This window comes from Siphateles boraxobius, unplaced genomic scaffold (genome assembly GCF_051911475.1).
Source record: "Siphateles boraxobius isolate OS27281-9 unplaced genomic scaffold, OSU_SipBor_1 65, whole genome shotgun sequence".
NCBI classification, from domain to species: domain Eukaryota; kingdom Metazoa; phylum Chordata; class Actinopteri; order Cypriniformes; family Leuciscidae; genus Siphateles; species Siphateles boraxobius.
The window spans coordinates 20,769,841-20,794,102 of record NW_027509192.1 but is presented as its reverse complement, the minus strand read 5'-3'; the positions used below and the strand labels follow the sequence as shown (position 1 = coordinate 20,794,102).

The following is a 24,262-nucleotide window of genomic DNA, read 5'->3' as shown; positions in this document are numbered from 1 at the left end:
GCTGGGTGCAAGATAGGGCCCTAGGTCCTAAGTGGGATGCGAGAGGCGGAATAGCCTATCTTCTTTTAGATATTTCTAACCAATCCTTCATATGCAAATATAAAAGGAGCATACACTCATATCTCCGTATTTATTGAGGCAGAAAGCAGCATATAAGTGTTAAGCAAGGTTCTCCTAGAGAAGCGAGCAAAAATAACATGCATTTTCTTTAATCTCTAAGTATGAGAGATTGAAAAAGCAACATTGCTGAGAAAAGCTCTAACTGCACATAAACTTCTCCATAGGAAAAACCTGTCCATGAGAGCCGGACAGGACATCAGCAAAGGATGGAGGGGGAGGAGCCTAAAGCAAGAGAGAATGATGTTACCTCCATCTCTGCTACATATTAAAGTTGCTAGCTGAGACCACACCTCTGTGGGACAATCACACAGGCAGTCAGAGTGCAAGATGAGAGAAAATCAAGGAGAAAGATTTCAATTCTTCTTGTCACAGACGTGTCTCCATGGCCACCATAGCAGTTTTAAACTGAACGGCTGTGAGCTACGCGGCATGAAGGGCTAACATGTGGTTATGCAGCAACTCTCCATGGAGGGGTAGGAATGAACATCATACTCCAGCAGCTTTGCTGAGCAAAGATCAGACAAATGCCTCTGCAACGCCGAGTCCAAAACGTGAGGTGCACACGCTCAATTCTGATCCTTCAAAAAAATTATCAAGCAAGAGCAGAGCTTCCCTACCACGATTCATCACAGTGCATGCATATACAGGTCCCTCAAGAGCTGAGAGCATTCACTCTGCTCTCAAGCTTACATTGACAGGAAATATCTTCACACACACACACACACACACACACACACACACACACACACACACACACACACACACACACACACACACACACACACACACACACACACACACTTAGACGAGTGGATCCTGAAGAAAAAAAGGCTGATGAAGTCTAAAGCAGGTACCATTTTATACTCACGGGCACTTCTTGTGACATCAGAAGGGCTGCCATTTGCCAATCAATTGGCATGTTTTCACACAGACTTCAAACACCGGTCACGCAATGGGTGTTCCCATAGCTTCAAAGTTAAGTTCCTTCGAAAGGGAACTTCAATAAAGAAGTTTTTCATTCTTTTGCGGTGCAAAAGAGCTCAATAGGAGAGGCAATGCCAACACTAAGACATGACAAAAAAAATCTCATCATTTAGAGTGGCTTGGTCAAGTGGCGAAAAATAACATGATTTGAGCAGCACAGTAACAAAACTACAATTGCACACCAACCACAGGTGTAGCTGTCAGGTTCCTGTCACTTTAGTCGATCTTGATTCTTAGATTGCTTCATATTTAGTAACTTTTGAATTAACTGTATGTTCCCTTCCGAGGGAATATCAGTGCTGCGTCTTTGCGTTGATGCTATGGGAACGTCTTCAGCATGCATTGGTGTCTGAATCACATGTAAACGCGCCAATACTATTGGCCATAGACGAAGTCAGGAGATATTAAGTAATAGATGACTACATCCATAAAATGGTGCCTGAAAATTATGTCACCAGCATCTTTGCCTTAAGAAGCCACATGTCTGTCAATCGTTTGTTTAAATCTCTGTTGTGTGTTTTAGAACAGGAGTTTGGACTAAATCATGAATAAATTCAGGTGTTCCGCCATGCCCACGCTTTGTTTCTGGGGATGACGTTGTGCAGCTTGTTTGGGAGTAGAGCACACTAGGACTGTCTGAGAGTTTTACAGTGAGGAAGCTCCGCTCCCACCTCGCTCTCTTTATAATGATGGGAGCTTGGCTTCTGCAACCCGTGGTTTGGGTCCTGCTTCTACTGAGGCAGTGAGGCGAACTCATTGGGATCACAGGTGGAGCTGTTGGATGGGCCTGAGAAAGGCAATGACCTTTCTCTTGCTCTTTTCACAGACTCGGAGGGTCCCATTCCAGATTTGGAAGCCCGCTCTCCGATTTTTTTCTGGTCTGGATGAGGACCTGCTTTCTGTGGAGTCTTCCTCAAGCAATTGGATGTTGAGGAAGGTTTTGAATTGGGTGCAGCTGTCGAGCAGCCCTCATACTCTAAATCTTATAAGGAGCTGCTAGAGGTAGTAACTCGAGTGGTGGCTAAATTAAACATTGATTGGCCCGATCAGAGGAGGGAAGCGCCTCATAATAAATTAGATGAGTGTTTCTTTACGAGTGGTTGGGCCCAGCCACCGAAAAGGCACCTTCTTTTCTTTCCCGACCTCTAAAGTGATTGTGATGTCATAGAAATCTGCATATTCTGCCCATGTTCAAAGCCCAGTGAAGTCAGATTATTCAGCTATTGAGGGGCTAGACCAAAATAACCAAACCACGACTTGAGATGCTTGCAGGCTATCTCTCACCCGCTTCAGCATCATCGTTGAAAAAGCCAGCCTTGCCTTCCAGGCCATGGCATTTAAATTCTGGTGAGCAAATTCGAGGGAGAGAGAGGAATATCTCAATATCATAGCCATTCTCTTTCTTGATGACTTTCGGAAACCGTTCCACCAACCCCACCACCTCCATTTTTTAGTGGAGCGGCGGTATCCGGCGGGGTTTCCGCCCCAACTTCACTCACAATTATAACTCAGTCAGCTCAGTTATTTATTATTTTATTTATTTATTATTTATTATTTTTTTTGGCTGAAAATAGTAATGTGCCTAAGACTTTTGCACAGTGTGTAACCCGGTTCTCTGAGATGGGAACGAATGGGAGTTCCCATACTTTAAGTCCGCCTGTGCGGCTTCTTCAGACAAATGAACCAGACCTCTCGTTAGCCAGCTGTATATACGCGTATATCAGTGTTATTCAGAGAAACCTTGCAGCTGAAGCTATAATGCAGTTTATCTTACTCTTTAACTGTAGCCTATATGATGAAATGTATTTAAGATCAAATTAAATTGTATAATTTAATGATGTTATTGTATAATTTTATACATGGATTATATAATACAATTAATGCACCATGCTTCAATATAATTATAGTCGTGTTAGGATGAAATATAACTTCTTAACACAATTATATGGCCCCTACAGAGTAAGTGCTTTTTGCATATAAATAATAATAAATTAGTACCTTTTCTGGTGAACTCACATCGGATTCATTTTGCCTGAACTTCTCTTGCAGAGTCTCAGCCAGCTGACACAACAGGAAACCGTTATCTAACCTGTCCATGAAGCTCTCGGCTGTGATTTCCACACCTGATGCAAAATATGAAGGAGGAGATTAATATCTCACAAAAAAAACTTTGATTTGGTTGTTCTTCACTGTACTTGGGTTATCTTTATAAACTAATTTGTATAAGTAACATTTCAAACATTATTAATATCATATTGGATTGTTAATATCATTCTGGAAATACAAATATCATTGTTATCATTACTCGTTATATCATACTCATTGTTACATTATTATTGTATTGAGTACGATGGCATGTATATGTATAGGTATTCCTATTGAAAAATGAAATATATTATCCAAATCTAAGCTTACAGTATATATGTACATTTCTTTGAATTTCATTTCATCTTAATTCTCGCTTAAACTCAAATTTCAACAAAAAATCTGCACCAAACTCAATTCAAATTCAGGGATTTTAAAGGCATTCTCAAATAATACTCTAAATGACGCACAACCGTCTCGACTACAGACATCTGTAGTAGCTATGGTTCACAAATAAACACATTTCAGTACCAAAAAAAGATAAGTGTTTTGGAAGGAAACAGCTGATTTATTTTCCAATAGTAATCCAGATGAAACACACACAGAGACACAGGCTCAATTCTACCGAGATCAACATGTGGCGGCTGCATTTTACTGACTTCCAGACTATCATTCTTTCTACATGATGTCACTGTGAAACAGGAGGTGGTAGCAGGGGGTTGGGGTATCTGTGGAAAGAGCATATTTTCTCATCTACTCCATGTTTTATTTTTTTCATAAAGAGTGGTCGAGGGGGTTTAGATGTTTTAATGAGTTCCAAATGTGGTAATTGAGCCCAGTGGAGAGGAGAGATGGAGAGCTAGTGAAATTCTTTCTGAATGTACCTCCTTTATTTCATCTGAGACAATATCTTACACTCGCACCATTTCCAAAGAGGTCAAGTCAAGTCACCTTTATTTATATAGTGCTTTTTACAATACAGATTTTTTCAAAGCAGCTTTATCGAGATAACAGGAAAATAATGCAACAAAGTTTGTTTCTAGAAGACAATAGCCTACAATCCAGCTTAAGTAAGTTCAATGATGTAAAAAAGTTATTAAATTTAGTTCATTTATATATATAACCGCTCTGGACAAAACCGTGATGTCATCGTCCAGCTCAGTTCAGTTCTCATATAATGGTGTCAATGCAGACAGATCAATAATATTGTAGAATATCAGAACTAAAATATACACCACATATCCCGATATTTATGAATCCAATATCAAAAAGATAGGTGATAACGTATGTAATCCTCATTCCCTGAAGGAGGGAACGGAGACATAGTCGACGTGTTGATTGATTGGGATCACGCCAGGGAGCCAGTCATCTTCGAGTACAATTGAAACAAGCCCCCGCGGCACGGGTATAAATGCGGAAGTGGATGCGCGCACTAGTTGCTTTTTTGTAAAGCAGGCTCTGCCGAGGGAAGACACGGGGTTTGCCACAGGGAACCATACCGTGGAAGAATACACATATGGGATCACCGTAGGGATCACAACAAATGGACCCAACCTAACACAGGTTCCACCAGTGCGTACGAGTGATAGGCCTGGCTTCAAACGTTCCGCCACGTCCGTTGCCGAAGGGTATGGAGGAACTCGACAGGGTTTGGCTAATAAGGGAAACTCTACTGGAGCAAGAATTGCGCACGTATCCAGTCCATAGGAGGGGAATGGTGCAGCTAGCTGACACTTCGAACCGGGCTTACAGTGAAACTGGCTTCATCTGAAGGGAGCCCACGGGAAGCTGCGGTTCGACACATAGGCTAGTTCTCTAGCGAACGTGATAGGTGTCCCCCAGCCCCCAACTCTATTTAATTATTATCTGTTCATCGAGGCACTCTGTGTCAACGCCTAGGAGGGAGCAATACTCTCACTAAGGAGGAGCTCACCACCCAGGTGACCGAAAATGCAAGTAACTCAAGGCAATGAATGCCAATGCAGTCGGAGGGTTGCCCAGACCTCCGTTACTGGATGCCCTTTGTACGTGGCCCCTCAGCCGGTATTGATGGACACTCGTTCAAGGTACAATTGGCCCGGAGAAACAAAAGGTCTGTTACAGACTGAGGGTTTGGCGGCAGGCCAGGGTGCTTTCACACGGAGCGTGCCGCTCTACCACGGCCACCTAGGGACTCGGCCGTGAAGTCAGTGCTGAAGCAGTCGTCATATGGAGGAAGCCGATTGGCTGGGTCTACCATATGCCCCAGGAGCCTCTGAAGAGTTTCAGTGGGACCCTTTCTCACTTCTATACAGCACTTACCATCCACATACTCTTTTTCAGAGATGCGGTGGACCGAATCCATCTTCAAACTAGAAAAGAGATCCTCAGCCCGTGGTTGAGTGTACTCTTTCCCAGTTGACCCAAGGACCCAACTGGCTATGAGCACTTGAAGGGTAGGACTTTGTACTGATACTTCACACCTTTCGAACGCACGAACACAGGATGGCCTGTGGTGCGGAAGGATAGAGATCTGAAGTACATGTCTCTCAGGCCGAACACTGCAGACCAATCTTGGGGACGGAGCATTTGGAAATGCATCTCTGTGTAACAAATTGAACAAAAGCTTTCGAAAAAGGGCCCGTCAAGATGTTTGTGACCCACCTCTCTAGGGTAAAATGAAGTACGGGCTTATAGAAGCCGGCCTTCATATCGGCTGGAGGGAGCGGCTGCATCGCGTCCTTCGCCAGTAGACTGTGATGTGCACACACAAGACGGAGCATCTTTGCTCATCACCTAGGTGTGATAAATATCACTAATTTTAGGAGCATATCTGCTCAACACAAAGGAATCGCAAGCCAAGTATGATGGTATAGTTTGGGGCCATCTGGACCGGTTGGGAAGCATTTTTTGGATTCAACGAACCGGGCCAGGGGCCAGGGGACCACATACGTACCAGAGTTGGGGCAGCAAGGTGGAGGACAGGGACCCGGCTCAGAAGGCCCAAAGCAGGCTCTGAATGTGGTGCACAACACTTACCTATCCACACGAGATGGCCTGGTATGAGTGAGAAGGCAGATGACCGGGTCCTCGAACCGCACCCAGCATTCGTGCTGACAAACAAGAGGGGGCTGAGGGGTGTAAGGCTTTACAGGGTCGCACACCGCCAAACTTGCCCTCTTGGGACCCAGGAACAGAGGAGTTTGCTCTTCCTTTGAAGTGTGGGTACCACTTGCTCTGCATTTTTGGGAGCCAGCGGAGGAACAGACACACACACAAACGAAGACTCCACCCGGCCCTCACCCGGGGGAGGGAGTGGATCGGTGACCAACTCCAAAAGCATCCTCCTTCATCCCTACTGCGGCCGGCTCCATGCTGAGGCCTGGCTGGAGGCTGCTGTGGAGGCCCAGCGGGAGCGGCGGCAAGGGAGCACCCTCGGCAACGAGCAGGCGGAGGAACTGCCACCGGCGGCGGGGTGGAGGCAGCAACGGGTTGCCGGGGCAGGATATGCCGGATGGCCCTTTCTGCGATTGGGCGGCAGAGAACTGCGCCCAACAGTCGGTGTTGCCAACCAGCCCAACCTGGGAAATTGAGGAGACCAGGAACCGAACCTTGTCCGCATCCGCCATATCAACCAGGCTGAGCCAACGATGGCGCTCCTGAACCACTAAGGTGGACATCGCCAGACCGATCGAGCACGCCACAACACTCGTGCCCCGGAGGGTGAGGTCGGATGCAGTGCGGTGCTCACCTATGAGCGCACGGTCTGGGCTACCCTCGTGCATGTCCATGTGTGCCCTGGCCTAATAGACCTGTAGCAGCGCCATGGCACGCAAAGAGGAGGTGGCTTGCCCACAGGCTTTGTAAGCTTGCCCATCGGAACGGACGAGAACTCACAGGCCTTAGAGTTGCGACACAGTGCCCCTGTGTCGCAACAGACTGCTCCACTGGAGGGATAGCTTTGCAATCCTTCCCCGCTCCTCCGTCAAGGGTAGTGAGGGGGAAAAAGCTAGTCAGGCCGTTTCTGGCAGAGAAAGGTGCCGTCCACAACCTGGTAAGCTCTCCATGCACTTTGGGAAAGAAAGACACACACTCGCTTGTTGTAAACAACATCACTCTTCAGAGACATCAAACGATCGGCTCCGAAGCGAAAGGCAACTAGTGCGTGCATCCACTTCCGTATTTACACCCGCGCCGCGGGGGCGGAGTGTGTGATGAAATCACGCACGCCGATTTCATTGGCTCTTTTCACAGTACTCGAAGATGACTGGCTCCCGGGCGTGATTGAACAGATTACTTTGAAATTGTCCTGGCAATATTAAAGGGATCATGGCATACATTTATTAGTTTAATATGTTACTTGAGGTTCACTAATAATGTTATGCACACAAAAAAGTCATATATTCGCAAAATAATAATTAATATTATTAACCCTCATTCCAGAAATGTTCTATTTTAAGGTTTGTCATTTATCGACCACTGTATGATTGTATACATAATCATATGATGCAATCCGGGACAGCATTAAAAATAAACCATTTACTTGTTCCTGATGCTGGGGACCTTCTGAAAGCTGTAAAGAAACGCAAACATGCTGTTTAAACCGGACGCGTCAGAGCAAACTTTCTTTTTCTCTTCCATTTGACCTGTTGTCGGGAGTAGCTCAATCGCGTGGAGTGTCAGTCAAGTCAAGTCACGTTTATTTTTATAGCGCTTTATAAATACAGATTGTTTCAAAGCACCTTTACAGTGATCAACAGGAAAATAATGATTTCATGATACAAACCAAGTTCAATTCGGCTGTAAAGCAGAGGGGGGGGGGGGTGTCTTTGTTCAGCAGTTTGTTCAGTTACTATCTCCACGTAAACTACAAAAAAGTGAATCTGTGAAAACGGTGAAGGCATATGCAGTGCCGCTGCTAGCCATTTTGGTGCCCTAAGCATAATTCCTTTATGATGCCCAATTAAATACTCTTGTTCCGCCTATTTTGTTATATACATCCCTAAAAAAGTGGATTATACATACTATATACTATTATTATATACTATTATATACTATGATATGATGATTGATTTTTCATTAGGCTATTTTTGGTGCCCCCTCAGCACTTGGTGCCCTACGCACAGCGTGTGATGTGCGTGGTGGGAGCGGCAGCGCTGGGCATACACATGGTTATTACATGTTTTAGGCATGCGCATTTGGCACAGTGCTCTGTAAAATAATTTGTATGCGCGCAGGTGAGTGGTGTTTCTTTACAAAGTGACATCGCCAACTACTGGCCTGGCATGCATAAAACAGCATCTTAGCCACAGTCATGGTTAGGGAAAAGAGGCCAACTTGGCATGCCAATTTTGCAAATGGAGCTTGAGGTAAGTAGTTTTAAATTTTAGCGCCATGTCACATTGATCAATACGCCATTTTATTGGCTGGTCCGTAGACGTAGGTTGTAGCAGCAAACACACTGTGAGATGATCATCATGATACATTTCTGATACTGTCAGAAAATTATTTCAGGCTATCTTTGGTCACAAGGCCGTGACAAAAGCCATCTTTGAACCTCTCTCACTGTATGACGTAGGACCACCATTTGTTTTCTCCTGTGTATTTTTCCAAGGAAGAAAATTGAATGAGTTTTCTCCGTGAAAAACTGTCACAATGGTAGCATGGCTAGTGTAGTGTGAATGGATATTTTCTTTCTAGGCAAAGTCATTTAAGTAATCCGCTGTTTGTCAAGATTATGTTTTAACAATGGCATTATAAATCGCGTCTCTTTAGCTCAAAACACCACAAATAAAAAGTGCAATAACAATGACTAAAAATGCAAATGAGTAAAACAATAAAACAAATCATATATATATATATATATATATATATATATATATATATATATATATATATATATATGGTTCCTGGCAAGACCAGCAAAAGGTCAAATTGTGATCAGTTTCAGAGATCTGAGGATTTATTTGTCTAATAAAAATAACACAGAGACAGGAGTAAGCCACTAAAGAGTGTGGAAGATCTGGATAGGGATCTAGTGGTTGGTGTGTGGTTGTATATGAAGCCCCTGTGCGGCCCACTGCGGCTCCTGGCTTCCTTTTGCTCCAGGCAGACCAAAGACAAAGCCCTGGTTTCAGCTGGCTGTTCACAGCCCGAGAGCTGCCAGAAATTCCACAGACATCCCCCTCCATCCATCCACACACACACACACACACACAGAACAGACGCCAGGACCATGACACACTACCATTCTTTTCAGTTCAGAATTTGTCTCCTGGTTCAAATCATGAGTGGTATTCAGAATCTAATTAATGATGGGAAATGTTGGAAAAGGAAACATATACACATGCAATCATGCTTGTATATGCACATAAATAGATTGTATTAAACAAAATGAAAACATATTATATGTGTAACACATATTAAGGACAGCATTTTGTTAATGTTAATGACTTAAACTAATAGAAAGCAGCTTAAATAAATAAAAAAGAAAGATAAGAAAGATACACAGAGTGTAGCTGGACATGCTCTGAGCAACCTAAGCAAATAATGAGACATGACTTTAAACCTTTCCTCTCCATCTTGCAGAATACTGTACACTAGCAGAACGAACGAGGACTTAGGGCATAGCCTTAATGCACACACATATATTAGTAGCGCCCAGGCTAACTGGAAATATGTGGCAGCAGCTCCATTTTGTATGGTAGATTTTAGACGTAGTAAACTTGCTCAGTCGCTCAACTGATACAGCATTGCACTTGGGTATGAGTCCCATAAAACACAAGTCACAACCAGCGGCAGCACTAGAGCAAAGCCTGTCAGGGCTATAGCATTATCAGAAAATTGTATAGCCACTGGCACAGCATGATTTGTTTTCGATGTAAACAGCATGCGTAAACAAACGTCTATGACCATTGTGCCTTGTCTGGGCTCACGACAAGGTTTTCATAACGCTGTGTTATGTTAAAAGAAGTCTAACTTAGAAAAAACATGTTTCGAGACCCTGCGCTCTAGTCCATTTTGTTAATGTTTTTAAAAGTGCAAACATGTTCTGTTTGCACAGTTCATTCATTTAGCTCACAGCAGTTTTTCTTTAGCCTGTTCGTTGGTTTATTTAGGCCAGTAGGTTGGACTGTCATCCTAAAGCAGCATGTTTGCTTCAGCAAATGCATTTTTTCTCACATTTGCTTTTGTTAACACTATTAGTTTAGGGTATGGATTAGGGATGCAAGGATACTACTTTTTTCTAGAACAAGTTCGATACAGATGCTTTCATTTTTGGTACTTGCCGATATAGAGTACAGATACCTGTATATTCATTGCATTTGTAATTTTTAAAAGTATTGGGTAGAGAAACCAAAAGAATATGAATCAAATTAGTTGGCTTAATTCATTTATCAATATATTTCCTACAGTTGTTCAGTTATCAAACACTGTACACACACATTTTTTGTATTGGATAATTTTAATGAGTACGAGTATGAGTAAACGAGTCCAGATATCAGGCCCAATACCAATACTGGTATCAGGGCATCCCTATTCGGGGGTATGTTAATTTCAAACGTAATAAAGCATTAACTCTTTCCCTGGTAATTTCCGTCATTTATGACACAATGCGCTATTATGCATCTTTTGAAAGAGTTGATAATCTCCAGATAAAAAGACATGTGAAGAAGAAGCAGAAGCAAGTGATAGCATATGTAAGCAGGTTCATACAGTTGTAATTGAAATTATTCAACCCCCATTGCAAATCCGGTTTATTGGCAAAATTCAAATAAAATCTAATAAAATGTCGACCCAGGATTAGGTATATGACTGTGCAACCTTAGGAGTTGATGGACTCGATCTATTTGCTCAGTTTTTGCTCAAAATGTTGCTTTTTTTTATGAAATATTCAAGTGTTGATAAAAAAAAGCATGAAGCTATAGAATAAAAGTTTAAAAGCAAGAGTGTCTTGTTATATAAAAAATATACAAAATATACTGGGGGCCATTAAACTTTTCTGAAAGTGATAAAAAAAAAAGCTGGGGGTGGCTTGCAACTTTTTTCTAAAAACGCTGTCGGGGAAACAGTTCACCTTTCAACGCCACGGACCACACACTTATGTTTAATTTCCAAACTGCCGTGATACAAAAAGCAACCAACGTAATAATATGTTGCCACATTCGCATTTAACTGTTTTAGAGAAAACTGAACATGATATTTTAATGCCAGTAACATTTTCCTGTGAGACATACTACAAGCACCACAATATAATTTTGCAAAATGCAATGGAGAAAAACAATAGCGCCTCTTGTGGACATGCAAAATGTACCCAGAGCAATGCATTTTTCAGAAATGTAGGCTGAAACGCAGCTATTTATTTGCCATCCTAACAATGTATAATTATGGTTGATTGCATTATTTTTTATTTATAGCATTTTAGAACTCAGAACAGACCAGTGATAATTTTTTGTTTGAGACTCAAAGGAAACTAAATGATTTGAAAGATATGGGAAGCACTAAGATACTGGAGCAAATTATAAATGACTTACCCAGCATACTGGAGAGCCAGAGCGCCAGGTCTTCCTTCATGGGCAGCAAGCTGGCCTCATGTCTACTGGCCAGCCACTGACTGTACAGCTGCAGATCTGTGAGGCCCGGACCAGCCGGCTGCTGCTTACCGCTCAGAGGACTACACATGCTTCAGAAAACAAAGACATCTACATCAGTACAACTAAATAACAATAATTCAATCATTTGGCTCTGACAAAATTCCTCAAATGAATTATTTCAATTTCACACAGAGCACAAACGTTGTCTTTCTCTCCTGAAGTGCATCTGATCATTCAAGCACTCTCTGTTGTTTCACAGTGGACTCTAATCCTCCATACTGATCCTCTCATCACAGTCCAGCTCCAGGCTCTCTTTTCTTTGTCCTGTGATATAATATTCACTCGCTTTTTCCTCTCTTTTTAAAGACAGAACAGCCACTGTGTGGTTTCTCTCCAGTCCTGCCCTAGTGATTCTCTTTGACCCAAAAGCTCTATAAACACAAATAAACATGCTTTTCCCAATAAAACTTCCAAATCAAATTGCCATTTCACATTCAGATAATCTAAATTTCCTGAAGAAAATCTGTCTTAGATAATGTGAAAACTTTGACAGTATTCTCTGATCCATTGCTACGGTGTTCTGACTGGATTCTAGGACATATGTTCTTGCCAGGGCATTGCTAGGGGTGGGATAAGGTGTTCAGACTTTTAGTTGAGGTGCTGCAATGTGTTTTTTTAGAGTTTTTTGAGTGGTCGCTATAGATGGTTTCTCACTTCCCTAAGTCAAAAGAGTCCACCAACAGTTCTCTTTGATGGTCTATATAAACTACAGTTCAATTGTTTGGGTTTTTGGAAATAAACTAATGCAAGGATCCATGCAATTGATCAAAAGTGACAGTAAAGACATTTATAATGTTACAGAAGATTTCCATTTCAAATAAATAGTTATAATTGAACTTCATATTCATCAAAGTTATTATATTCATATTAAGCAGCACAACTGATATACGATTCTCGAGCAGCAAATTAGCATATTGGAATGATTTCTGAAGGATCATGTGACACTGAAGACTGTAGTAATGATGCTGAAAATTTAGTTTTGCATTACAGGACAAAATGTAATTTTTAAATGTATTAAAAACATTTATTTTAATTTGTATATTTCACAAAATTACTGTTTTTATGCTATTTTTATTCAAATAAAAATGCGCGTCCTCCACCAATAGGAAATCAAGAACGAAGCAGCACGCGCTGTCTGAAGTTTATATTCCATGCTTACTTTTGTTTATGTGCGGTAACAGTGCAGTGCAGGGAGACTTGGTGAGCATAATTGTTACAAAAAAAGTCTACCCGACAGTCAAAGCGGCATTACGTCATGAAAGTGTGGATTGGTTATTAATTGGTTATGTAGTGATGTTGAGGATTATGAACCCTGTGAGTTTTGTTCAATTAAGTGATAACAAATGTGTCTCTGCAATAACTGCTATAGCTTATATTACAACATAGTTACAGAGGCATTTCCCTGTTTGTCTAAGGCAGTTACATTTCCCTGTAACAACCTGAGGCTATTTGAAGAAGAATGTGTACCAGTCCAGTTTTAATATCTATCTGTGATCTACACAAACACGGATGAAGGCAGTGCATTCTTTTTACATTCTAGTGAATTCTGACACGTTAATCTGGTTCTTTCTCTCAGCAAAGCTTGTTGCTGCATATCATTGTTGTTTGAAGTTTTTTTAGTTTTTTTTAATGCATTAAATGCAGTGGCAGTGGTCTGGTTTATTATGCACACAGAAATGTGGCGATAATTTGTGATGCCACCCAGCACTGCGAGGGATTTCCCCTTACCCATAATTCATTGCATCACATGTGAATTCCAGAGCCACAAGAGAAAAGTTATGAGTTCTGAGAAGTGTAAATATCTTCAGTGATGCAGAAGGGGGCCTCTTCCTAAGTTTTTCTCTGCTGTATCCCACTAAGCAACCTGGGAATGAGAACTTGGGTCCAACAATTGTCACATTGTTGTTGTGAGCTCTGAATGGCTGGCAGTCCAATGCGAACTGAAAGTCAATCTGTATATTTTTCAAAATAGCCAGAGTTCACTTTACCTGCCAAACGTCTATCAGATAAAACCAAATCTCCTCTTTTCTTTTCTTTCTGAAAGAGATCCTGTGCTGGAAAAGGTTGAGAGAAACAGAAAGAGGAAAAAAGAGGAGTTACTGGCACTCTAAGGAATTAAAAAGAGGACAAATTGTCCCACATGGACAAAGGAAGATGCCCTTTGAGACGTGAACAGTAGTCCACTAATAGGCAAGGCAAGGCAGTTTGTGATGGCAGTGATGTCTGTCTTTAATATTTCCCAGACTGATTCAGTGATCATCAGGGCTTGAATGATCAAGCTGATACGATCTGAGATTGGCATTATTATTAGAGGTGCCTGCATCACTATTACTACTTTAAATGATTAGAGCTGGCAGACGAGAAAAAGCATGAGAAAATGATCCTGTACACTTATACTGAAGAAGGAAGCCAAGCCATATATAGAGACACAAATAATTAGACTTAGGTATTTTGACATAATCAGTAAGCAACCAACAAGCAACCTCCCAAGAACATTGCTAAAGTGTTCAGAGAGGTTATTATAGTAGCTATGACACACAGAGAGAGAGAGAGAGAGAGAGAGAGAGAGAGAGAGAGAGAGAGAGAGAGAGAGAGAGAGAGAGAGAGAGAGAGAGAGAGAGAGAGAGAGAGAGAGAGATCAAGGGTTTCTGTTTACAATGTGTTTGTAAAGCTGTGAGCATTGTAGCCACAGACATGTTTGTTGAACATGTGAAAGATGTGTTCAATTTAAAGGGATAATTCACCCAAAAATGAAAATCCAGTCATTATTTACTCAACCTCATGTTTTTCCAAACCCGCAAGACTTTTGTTCCTCTTCGGAACACGAATTAAGACATTTTTTATTAAATCTGAGAGCTTTCTGTCCCTCCATTGACAGCTACGCAACTACCACACGGACGCTTCAAAAAGTTCATAAACAGATTGTAAAACTAATCTATATGAATTTAGCGGTTTACTCCAATTTTTCTGAAGAGCCTTGATTGCTTTTATATGATGAAAATATTTAATTTAGGCTTTTATTCACATATAAACACTGATCAGCAAGCATAAACAGAAGCTCAACCGAACCAGCTTGATAACAAACGTCTGTGAGAATGAACCTCATTGGTTCTCGCACGTCAAGCGAACATGCTTAAGCTTCTGTTTTTATCATAACTGATGTGTGAGTTGATGATTTTTCTTGTGATTAAAAGCCTAAATTCAATCTGTTCATCATATAAAGTGATCGTGTCTCTTCAGAACATTTGGACTAAACCGCTCAATTCATATGGATGAGTTTCCAGATCTCTTTATTAACTTTTTGAAGCTTCAAAGTGGTAGTTGCGTAGCTGTCAATGAAGGGACAGAAAGCTCTCAGATTTCATTAACAAAAATCTTCATTTGTGTTCCGAAGATGAACGAAAGTCTTACGATTTTGAAACGACATGAGGGTGAGTAAATGATGACTTAATTTGTATTTTTGGGTGAACTAACTCTTTAAGCCAGTTTTTGTTTAGCATGAACTCTGTTTGTACTTTGCTGGATATAATGAAACATTTTCAAGCATACAGTGTTTGTACTTTGTTGACTATTATGAAATTATACTATATAGCATTATGGCATCAGGTTTTGAATGAAAAAGTACCACAGAGATTTTCTTCAGAAAGTGGCACTTAATAAAACAGACAAGCATTCACTAAAATCTCTCTCTTTTCTCAAAGACTGGTAACCATTTGCTGACATTAGACAGTCACACAACTGTATGATCACCACACTGAAACATATGCTCGGCATACACAAGCCGCACAGCTCACAGATGGACAGGACATTTACAGTACATTCACCACCACACATATAAACTCACATATTGGGCACATATGGTTGATACCAAAGGTCAGTGTACAGTGTGACAGACAAACCTTTAGCTGGGACAATTATATTGAACAACATAATATTCTTTCAGTCAATATTTTTTTAGCAAACAGATTTCTTTAAATTGAAGTTGCAACAGTGGAGTTATATAAAGGCAATGGTTGTCTCCAATAGGTTGTGTGAATTTCCCATCCGTAAACCAAACACTGGCCGTGACTAATGCAGAAATATAAGTGATAATACTCCAGCTCGATTATCTGATTCTGTGCAGTTATTTGAGCTTCAACGCTGTGTCATGTTCATCAAGCACAGGACACACATTGTATTCTGTCCTTAAAGGACTGTGAAGGAAGGGTAAATCACACACACACACACACACAACTTCTTCACTCTCCATGCAGTGGTCATCTTATCACATTTTCTAAATCCAACCTGATTTTTTGCTTTTTGCAAGCAAGTTCATTTTAAAGTCTATTTCCTTTCCCAGTTAGGTTATTCAGTCTAGTTGTCTGCACAATCCCATTACTTAATGCTTGATGTATCAGACTGGCTTTAATTATATTTACAGGCTTTAACTGTTAGTTTTAAGTGCACAATAACACATTTAACTGAGGCAGCCCATATGAGAGAAACTTAAATACCTTCTGCAGTCTAATAGCAAAAAGTTATTTTCTTTTTGTTTTCAAGTGGGTATGCTTGACATTTTATGACTGTAGTAATATTTCCAAGCTGGTGCTTTCATGAGCTATTTTTAAAACTTAAAGAGAAACCACAAAAACAGCCAATATAGTGTAGGCAGATCTAAACTAGATTCATTCCTCAAAAAAGTACTTCTGTAAGTATAATTAGGGTAATGAATGTTGAAGGAACTTTTTCCACATTAATGCCTTTCATTTTAAAAATAATAAAAATATTTTTACTGTACTTACATGTAGCCTAATTATATCACTCTATCAATTTATCCATCTATCTATCTATCTATCTATCTATCTATCTATCTATCTATCTATCTATCTATCTTTTCAGAAAAATATCCACTCACCCTCCAGAAAATACACTTTCTGCAGTCGGTTCTTCAACAGTAGACTCTCGTTTCCAATGAATTCATGCTTTTCTCAAGCACAGGGTCCTCAGACTGTTTACCATGACACAGAGCCTCAAAGAGCCGAATGTCATTGCGAGTCTCAGTTCAAAGTGCGCTCATCTCACCGCCTCCGACGCGACACGACGCGTCTTTATCAGCGCGATGCGACAGCTCCGTGCAGGAGAAACCATAGAACAAGCCACAGAATACAGAAAAACGTTAACTGGCCGGAATAATACAAATACCATACAATTCTTACAAAGAAATAATATTATATATATGTGTGTGTGTGTGTGTGTGTGTGTGTGTGTGTGTGTGTGTGTGTGTGTGTGTGTTATTTTTCTATATGTAGGCTAATATGTTATAATACAACTATATATATATATATATATATATATATATATATATATATATATAAAGTACAGATAAAAATTAATACAATATTTAAAATAGGCTACAAAACGTGCTTTTCACAAAAAAATTGTAAAATGAAAATCAATTTATACGTTCGAACTAGTGATCAAAGTTCTTATATAGATCGTTTTGTGTAATAAAAAAATTATATATATATATATATATATATATATATATATATATATATATATATATATATATATATATATGCAACTTTTATTTTGAAAAAAACTGTCGCGGAAGTTCAGCACCGCGAAAAAAAAGTGACGTCTGCGCGTCCTCCACCAATAGGAAATCAAGAACGAAGCAGCACGCGCTGTCTGAAGTTTATATTCCATGCTTACTTTTGTTTATGTGCGGTAACAGTGCAGTGCAGGGAGTTTCATGGAGACTGTTCTGAGACAACTGAAGAACATCCTGGAGCTACTGACCGTGTCTCAAACGGACCGCGTGCGTGAATGGGACCAGCACACCTTACAGCGGGCGTTTCAGTGGGCCGAGTACTGCGAGCAGCTCCACTCCCGCTTCCAGTCCAACCCCACGGTCCGGTCCGCACTGGAGGCCGGTCTGAAGGACACCAACCAGCGGCTGCAGGACGCGCTCCCGGCGCACTCTCCAGTCATGTTCTCGGACCTGGCTCAGTGTCAACACAAGCTGCTCGTTCATCTACTCACAAACCCTTACTCACCGAACTCTGTCGTTCAAATGATTTTCCCAAATCTCAAAACTGCAGCACAGGAATTCCAGTTTGATCAAAGCAACTTAATTACATGCAAATCTGCGTTTAATCTGCTATGCTGCTCGTTTGACCAGACTTGTCATCCTGGGTTACAGGTTGAGGCAGAAGTGAGGGGCAAGCTGCTCAGGGAACTCCTGAACTCTTTGCTAACTCGTTCCGGCAATGACGAGTATGCGAGAACAGTGCTGGATTCCATCATTCGTGACAGCGCGGGAAAAACGGAAAGCCTTTATGACGTCATAGCAGCTGCGCTCCTCTCCAGTGATGACGACACGAACGCCGGCACTCAGCGCTTTATCCTCGCCTGGATTCAAGATCACGATGGGTGTTTGAGTAAACTGTGCAGATCGCTATCTCCCGGACTTTGTACTGTCCTCTCCCAACAGTCTCCGGAGTTTAAACAGGCATATTGGGGTGTTTTGAAACAGTGGGCGTCCTGCTTGCAGTATGACGTCTTTGAGAGTGTTTGGGTGCCGACGTCAGATGGGTCAGTGACGTTTAATGTACTGGCTGATCGATTAAAAGATTTATTAAATTCAGAAGCACCATTAAAAGAGGACACTGAGACTGAGCTTAACGCGCTCAAACTGGAAGATGGAGACTTTAATGTAAAGGGCATCAGTGTATGGACTGATCTAATCATTCAACTGAAGATTGGAAGTTAATTCAATAATATTATTAGCTAGGCTATTTAACATATGATGTTAATTAAACTAATAGTAATGTGTTTATTTTAGGTTATAACTGTGTGCCTTTTCCCCATACGTTTTATAATTATTAATAGCCTATATTTGGTATGTTTTTATATTTTGACTTTTTTTCTTTATTAAGAATCAGCAATTATAATAGTCTAAATATTTTTTAATATCTTTTTTATATCTATTTGTCTTCTTAGTAGAAATGTTTTTCTCTTTCGTAATTTCTGATATTTTATCATTTTGTAATTGCAGGTGTTATTGTAGTATTGTATTGTTATTATTTTATAAGAGTTTCTCCATTGCCTATATTTTGTCTTTTTTTCATTATTGAAATTTCTAAACGGCATTTTGTCCCTCATTGAGAAAAATATCCAGAGAAAGAAAAACCCTTTCCCTTGTGTAGTCATGATGCCTCGAGCTCCCGGCCGACAGGGGGCGACAGCGCTCTTTACACCATCACACATGTGCTTTATTTCAGAGCTGAGTTTAATGTAGGATAGACCAGGGATAATTGCAACACTTTTTGGTATTACTCATTAAAATTTGTTAAAGTCAATAATAGTCAATACTTTTATCCCTTAAAACTCATCTTTGAGCACCAGAATTACATATTTAAATGTTTTTTCCTTGGAAAAATATTATTCATGCCTTAAAATATCTTGAATGTATCTCTACACCCATGGTTCTATGAATGTGCAAATGAACCCCGCCTCCACTCACTCAGAGATTCACTCTTTGACATCACACGTTCATCTGATTGGTTACAAGGTAGGTTGTGACGTCAGAAACACCCAATATCTTTGGTTCACTGCAGTTTTAAGAAGAAAATACTCAGCAATGCTGTCGACTTATGAATTTGCACATGGTTTGTCTTAAAATGCATATTAAAAAGACCACATAGACATATAAACAACAATAAAAGCTGGATTTTCACCACAGGAGGACTTTTAGGAACACATTAATTGTAGTAGATCAGTGATATTCTGCCTCATTAAATTCCTCTTAAAGGGTTAGTTTGCCCAAACATGAAAATTCCTTCATCATTTACTCATCCTAATGTTGTTCCAAACCTGTATAAGTTTCTTTCTTTTGTTGAACACAAAAGAAGATATTCTGAATAATGTTTGTAACCAGACAGTTGATGGCCCCATTGACTTCCATAGTATGTTTTTCCTACTATGGAAGTCAAAGAGTGGCGTCAACTGGTTACCAACATTCCAGTCGAACCACGAACGCCGTGCTACGTGCTGGTCGATAGTCACAGTTCAGCTCACGTAGCACGGCGTTCGTGGTTCGACTGGTCGAGACTGTTTTCCAAAGATGGCTCCTAATATACGCAAAGTGTACTGTCTTTATAAAGTATCTTCTTATTAAACTGTCTGTACACTTACAAAGTTCTGAGTGCTTCGGTTTGCAGGTAGAGACCCTAATTATGCTTCCGTGTTAGTGTGGGGCTATTTTGAGCCTTGTTAGTGGTATTAACTAGGGATTTTTACTTATTACACTATACACTAGCGTTATAAGCTAATCTGTGGTTAAACTAAAAATAACGCTAAAACTCGGTACATTCGATTATCATGAAAACGCATCCCAGAGAACGGTTGACTCGGTAGCCTACCCATGTGTTATTTAGCCCTAGGTTATTTTTTGGCCAGAACTGTCCTTTAAGATGGATAATACAGAAACACAAAGGTCTTCAAGGTCATAGTATCAGATAAAAAAAAAATCTGCTACAAATGGGGGTGGTGATGACGCAGTGGATAAGACACATGCCTTTGGTGTGAGAGACCCGGGTTCGAATCCACTGTGAGACATCAATGTGTCCCTGAGCAAGACACTTAACCCCTATTTGCTCCAGAGGCGTGCGACCTCTGAAATATAGCAATTGTAAGTTGCTTTGGACAAAAGCGTCAGCTAAATGAATAAATATAAATGTGAAATGCCATTTCTAAGCAAAATATAAGAATCATTGAAATTCATTGGTCAAAGAGTGTGAAAACAATGAGAAGCATTACAAAACAGCAGTTTTCCATGTCAGTGTGCTGTAGTAGGTCTAAACTGTAATTCTGTTTTTCATCATTGTATAATTAATAAATACACATCACTCCTTCATTAAAGAGAAATGGTGCTGGGCTGCTTTGAATAGGCTGTGTGACAGATGGTGGCATCACAGTCGCCCTGGCAACCGTTGGCATAAAGCACAGGATTCCATTTCAATAGAAGGAAGAGGCTAGGCAGCAAACGCGTGCGCCTTTTAAATTGGTCCCCGGGGACACACAGGCACGTGCTTCATGGGCTGGGTTTCATATGTCTGTCACATTAAGGAGGAGGAGGAAGAGATCTGGAATCTGCATCGGCCAGGGTCACACGTTCATTGATTTATGAGGACACTTGAGAATGTTGAAACCCACAATTAAACCTCATTGCTCATGACTTTATCTGAAATCTCAAAAGCATCATGTTGTTTGTTAATGCTTTCAAATAGAAAAGTGGCAGTTTCTTTTACTTTCCAACAGGTCCTGTACTCTTAATAAATAATTAGTCAATCTTCTCTCTAAATTGATTTAGCATCCAATGACAAACAGGATCATTCACCCCATTACACCTGGTATTACAATGCGATCTGTATCCAGATAAGTTATCCGGATAATAAGTGTTCTTTGCGTTTACACCTTGTATTTTTAATGCGTTCTTGTTATCCACATTGAGTTCGGATCTCTGTCCTCCAGAGTGACACCTGCGCGTGAGCACTGAGGTGGCGGGAAATCAGCTGTAGTTTATCAACATGGCAGGTGTAGGATCGTTAGAGATGCTATTACTGTATCACCTGTTTCTACTTTTTCTCTGTCGCGGTAGGGGTCATTTTCAACGTTTTTCTATTAGGAGCAAACAGAAAAGACGACAGGCCTTGTTGTTTGCAGCTGTTGTTTTTGCGGCTACTGTGAATGCTACGACAGTGAACCGGTCTCTGTGGATGAGAGAACTGAGTAATGAGTGGTGGGAACGTATTGTCTTACTTTTGTTGTCCGTTTAGCTTAACGTTACTTCTGAGGGGTGTGGTTTTCGCGGGCAGAGAATGACGTTTGGCAGGTACGAATGCCATAACGTCGTACGGATTGCCTTTTCACCTAGTGAAGATCCGAACACAATACGAGCCAAGACTACCTCCAGATGTGGTCAGGCAGATCCGATCACAATCCGATCACAACGTATTTACACCCTGCATTAACATGCGTTTTTTATTATCCGGATAACTTATCTGGATACAGATCGCATTTTAATACCAGGTGTAAATGGGGTCATTATGAAGAACTGAATCCAATATTTTAAACAGTTACATGTTTTAGGGTTGTTTTTAGGCCTGATTTGGTTGGGATATTTATAAATAAATAATTATTTATTGTCTATATCGTTTGGAGATCTGTTGTGTTTTGACTAACTTTGGTATTTACACTTAAAATACACTTTAGTTATGGCAGATTATATGTAATTATGTTTAAAGGGGCTTCAAGCTAGGTAAGATTTTATTAATCACTTTTTTATGGCCACTGTGTGAACAGCTTGTAACGAAACTTTAAAAACGAGACCTTCCCCGACTTCTGTTGTCTATGAAAGCTTGACGACTGATTTTTATGTGAAGGACACAGGAATTTTTTCGCTGTGAAAACCAGAAGGATGTGACGTTTTCTCACACTCCCAAGAGTCTCTCTTCCGTTCTATGACACATGAAACAAATGCTTGTACAATGTTCAGGATAATGCCGAAAGAGCCATTCTGTGCTGTAATGTCAATGTGTCATGCAAAGAAAAGGGATTCATTCAAACTATAGTCTCACATAGCTAGATCTATATTAGTATATAGCATGGGTCCTGAAAAGTGAAACTAAAGCATTTAGATCGCCCCCTGGTGGCTGGCTGCAGTATAGGTCATAAACCCCATCCTCTCCATGCAATCGAATGGGATACGAGCCAAACAAAATAATCCAATTACACTTCAAATAATTTTTTCCCAAAAGATTGTTTCTGTAATTTTAGATAGTTCTTATCACACAGATGTATGTTCAAGTGTTCATTTCCAATAAGTTTGGTTTTAGTTAGATATGTGATGCTATAGAAACAGGGTGTAACATTATGATATGTTCGGGACCTTGATACCGCGGCTCCACCATGGCACAGACTTGGTCTCCGAACCGCGTAATTGGCAACGACCGGTATTGGGATATTTGGCTTCATTTTTTCTACAGTGGAAGAAGCAGAGCAGCGATTGCCTGTCCATCTTTTTATTACAGTCTATGGTATATAGTCTCAAACATGCTTTATATTCAAATGATCATAACAGTGTCATTTTAATGACCTCATCTGTCGGCATGATGCTGGTGAATCGCAGAGCTGGTGTAAACATCCACATCGCTATGATCAGATACTTTCTTAACTGCTGTTTTCTCACCGCCGGCATCTTCGTTTCTTGTGTTTATTTTGTTATCTAGAGGAATGCGTGCAACACATATTTACATTTTCATCAGCAGCGTGTACGGCGTCGGGATGTTCGGGATGTTCGTTAACAGTACTTCGCTGTAAAGGTATTTCCAACTTCTTTTTACTTCTAAGCGAAGAGCGAAAAATATCTTCGCCATCAGCATATTAGGGCCTTGAATAATGTTCAGACTCTTGTACGTTACTTTAGGTGTGTTAAGGCTGATTTATACTTCTGCGTTGATCCTACTCCATAGCTACGTTGTAGGCTCTGTGTACGTCGTAGGCTCGAAAAATAAAACAATGCAACAATTCTATGCAGACCGCAAGCGCTGTGATTGGTCTGCTAGTACCCCTCCCTCGGGGGTTACACATGCTCCCTCTGCATGTTTGCTCATCGACACAGACAAGTACACAGAAGTATAAATGAAAACCGACGTGTAGCCAATGGCGTAGGTCCAACGCAGAAGTATAAAATCAGCCTTAACGCCGTGTGTCCACCAAAGCGTTTTTTCACGCAGCTGGCGTATAATTCATATTGTTTTCAATGGGAGCGCCGGGTTTTCGGAACGCCTTGAGCGTAACAAGGTGCTGAGCGTGTATTTAACGCTCAAGCGCTGAACGCCCAGCGTTTTTTACTGGTCGCCGAGAGTTGAAAAATATTCAACTTTGGGTAAAACGCTGCGCTCATCACTGTCACTTTTTACACAGCCGTCCAATCATGGTGGAGGGGCGGGACAAATATCACACCGAACAACTGTCACAACATTCTTTTTGTACAAAGACATCAACCAGCAGAGCTAACTGAACAAAATGGATGAAAAAATACATTTTTAGTATGAAACAAATTATCTACAAAATCAGTTACAAGTAAACTGTGCTGCGGATATTCTGTATCATAGCAACGAATCGTCTCAACTGAAAAAACGCAGCGCTGCCAAAACGCTATCAAGCGCCCACAGCTAGGCGTTTTCAGTAGAGCGCCTAACGTTTTCAGCCGGCTAAAAACGCTTTGGTGGACACACGGCCTAAGAGTGCGAGCAATAAGTTGCTGATTGCAGTTCACTTAAGGGCCACCAGTGTTGCCAATATCAAGGGTTTCTGAGTTCTACATAGAGCCTCTTTAAGCTTAAAGACCCTCTGTGTTGAAAACCAAGTTTTTTATGTTGATTATATGTCTG

At 40.8% G+C, this 24,262-nt stretch overlaps 2 protein-coding genes across 4 annotated transcripts in view; one reads left to right on the top strand and one right to left on the bottom strand.

Moving 5' to 3' along the window:
* gas2a (growth arrest-specific 2a) overlaps positions 1-17,067 on the bottom strand; it is a 72,663-nt gene extending 55,596 nt beyond the window's left edge. The window contains exons 1-3 of one of the 3 annotated variants that reach the window (XM_077211448.1): positions 16,717-17,067; positions 11,703-11,851; positions 3,103-3,227 (exon numbers count right to left, since the gene is read on the bottom strand). In XM_077211448.1, coding sequence (XP_077067563.1) covers positions 3,103-3,227; positions 11,703-11,850 — 273 coding nt within the window. In that variant the 5' untranslated portion in view covers position 11,851; positions 16,717-17,067. Of the gene's footprint in view, positions 1-3,102; positions 3,228-11,702; positions 11,852-11,963; positions 12,429-13,810; positions 13,878-16,716 lie in introns of those variants that run through there. The other 2 variants (XM_077211449.1, XM_077211450.1) reach the window with 2 other exon arrangements.
* A 362-nt stretch (positions 17,068-17,429) lies between these two features.
* Positions 17,430-18,913, top strand: fancf (FA complementation group F). The gene has a single exon (XM_077211433.1). It carries the CDS (start codon positions 17,557-17,559, stop codon positions 18,574-18,576), a length of 1,020 nt encoding a protein of 339 aa, XP_077067548.1. The 5' UTR covers positions 17,430-17,556; the 3' UTR covers positions 18,577-18,913.
* The last annotated feature ends 5,349 nt before the right edge of the window (positions 18,914-24,262 follow it).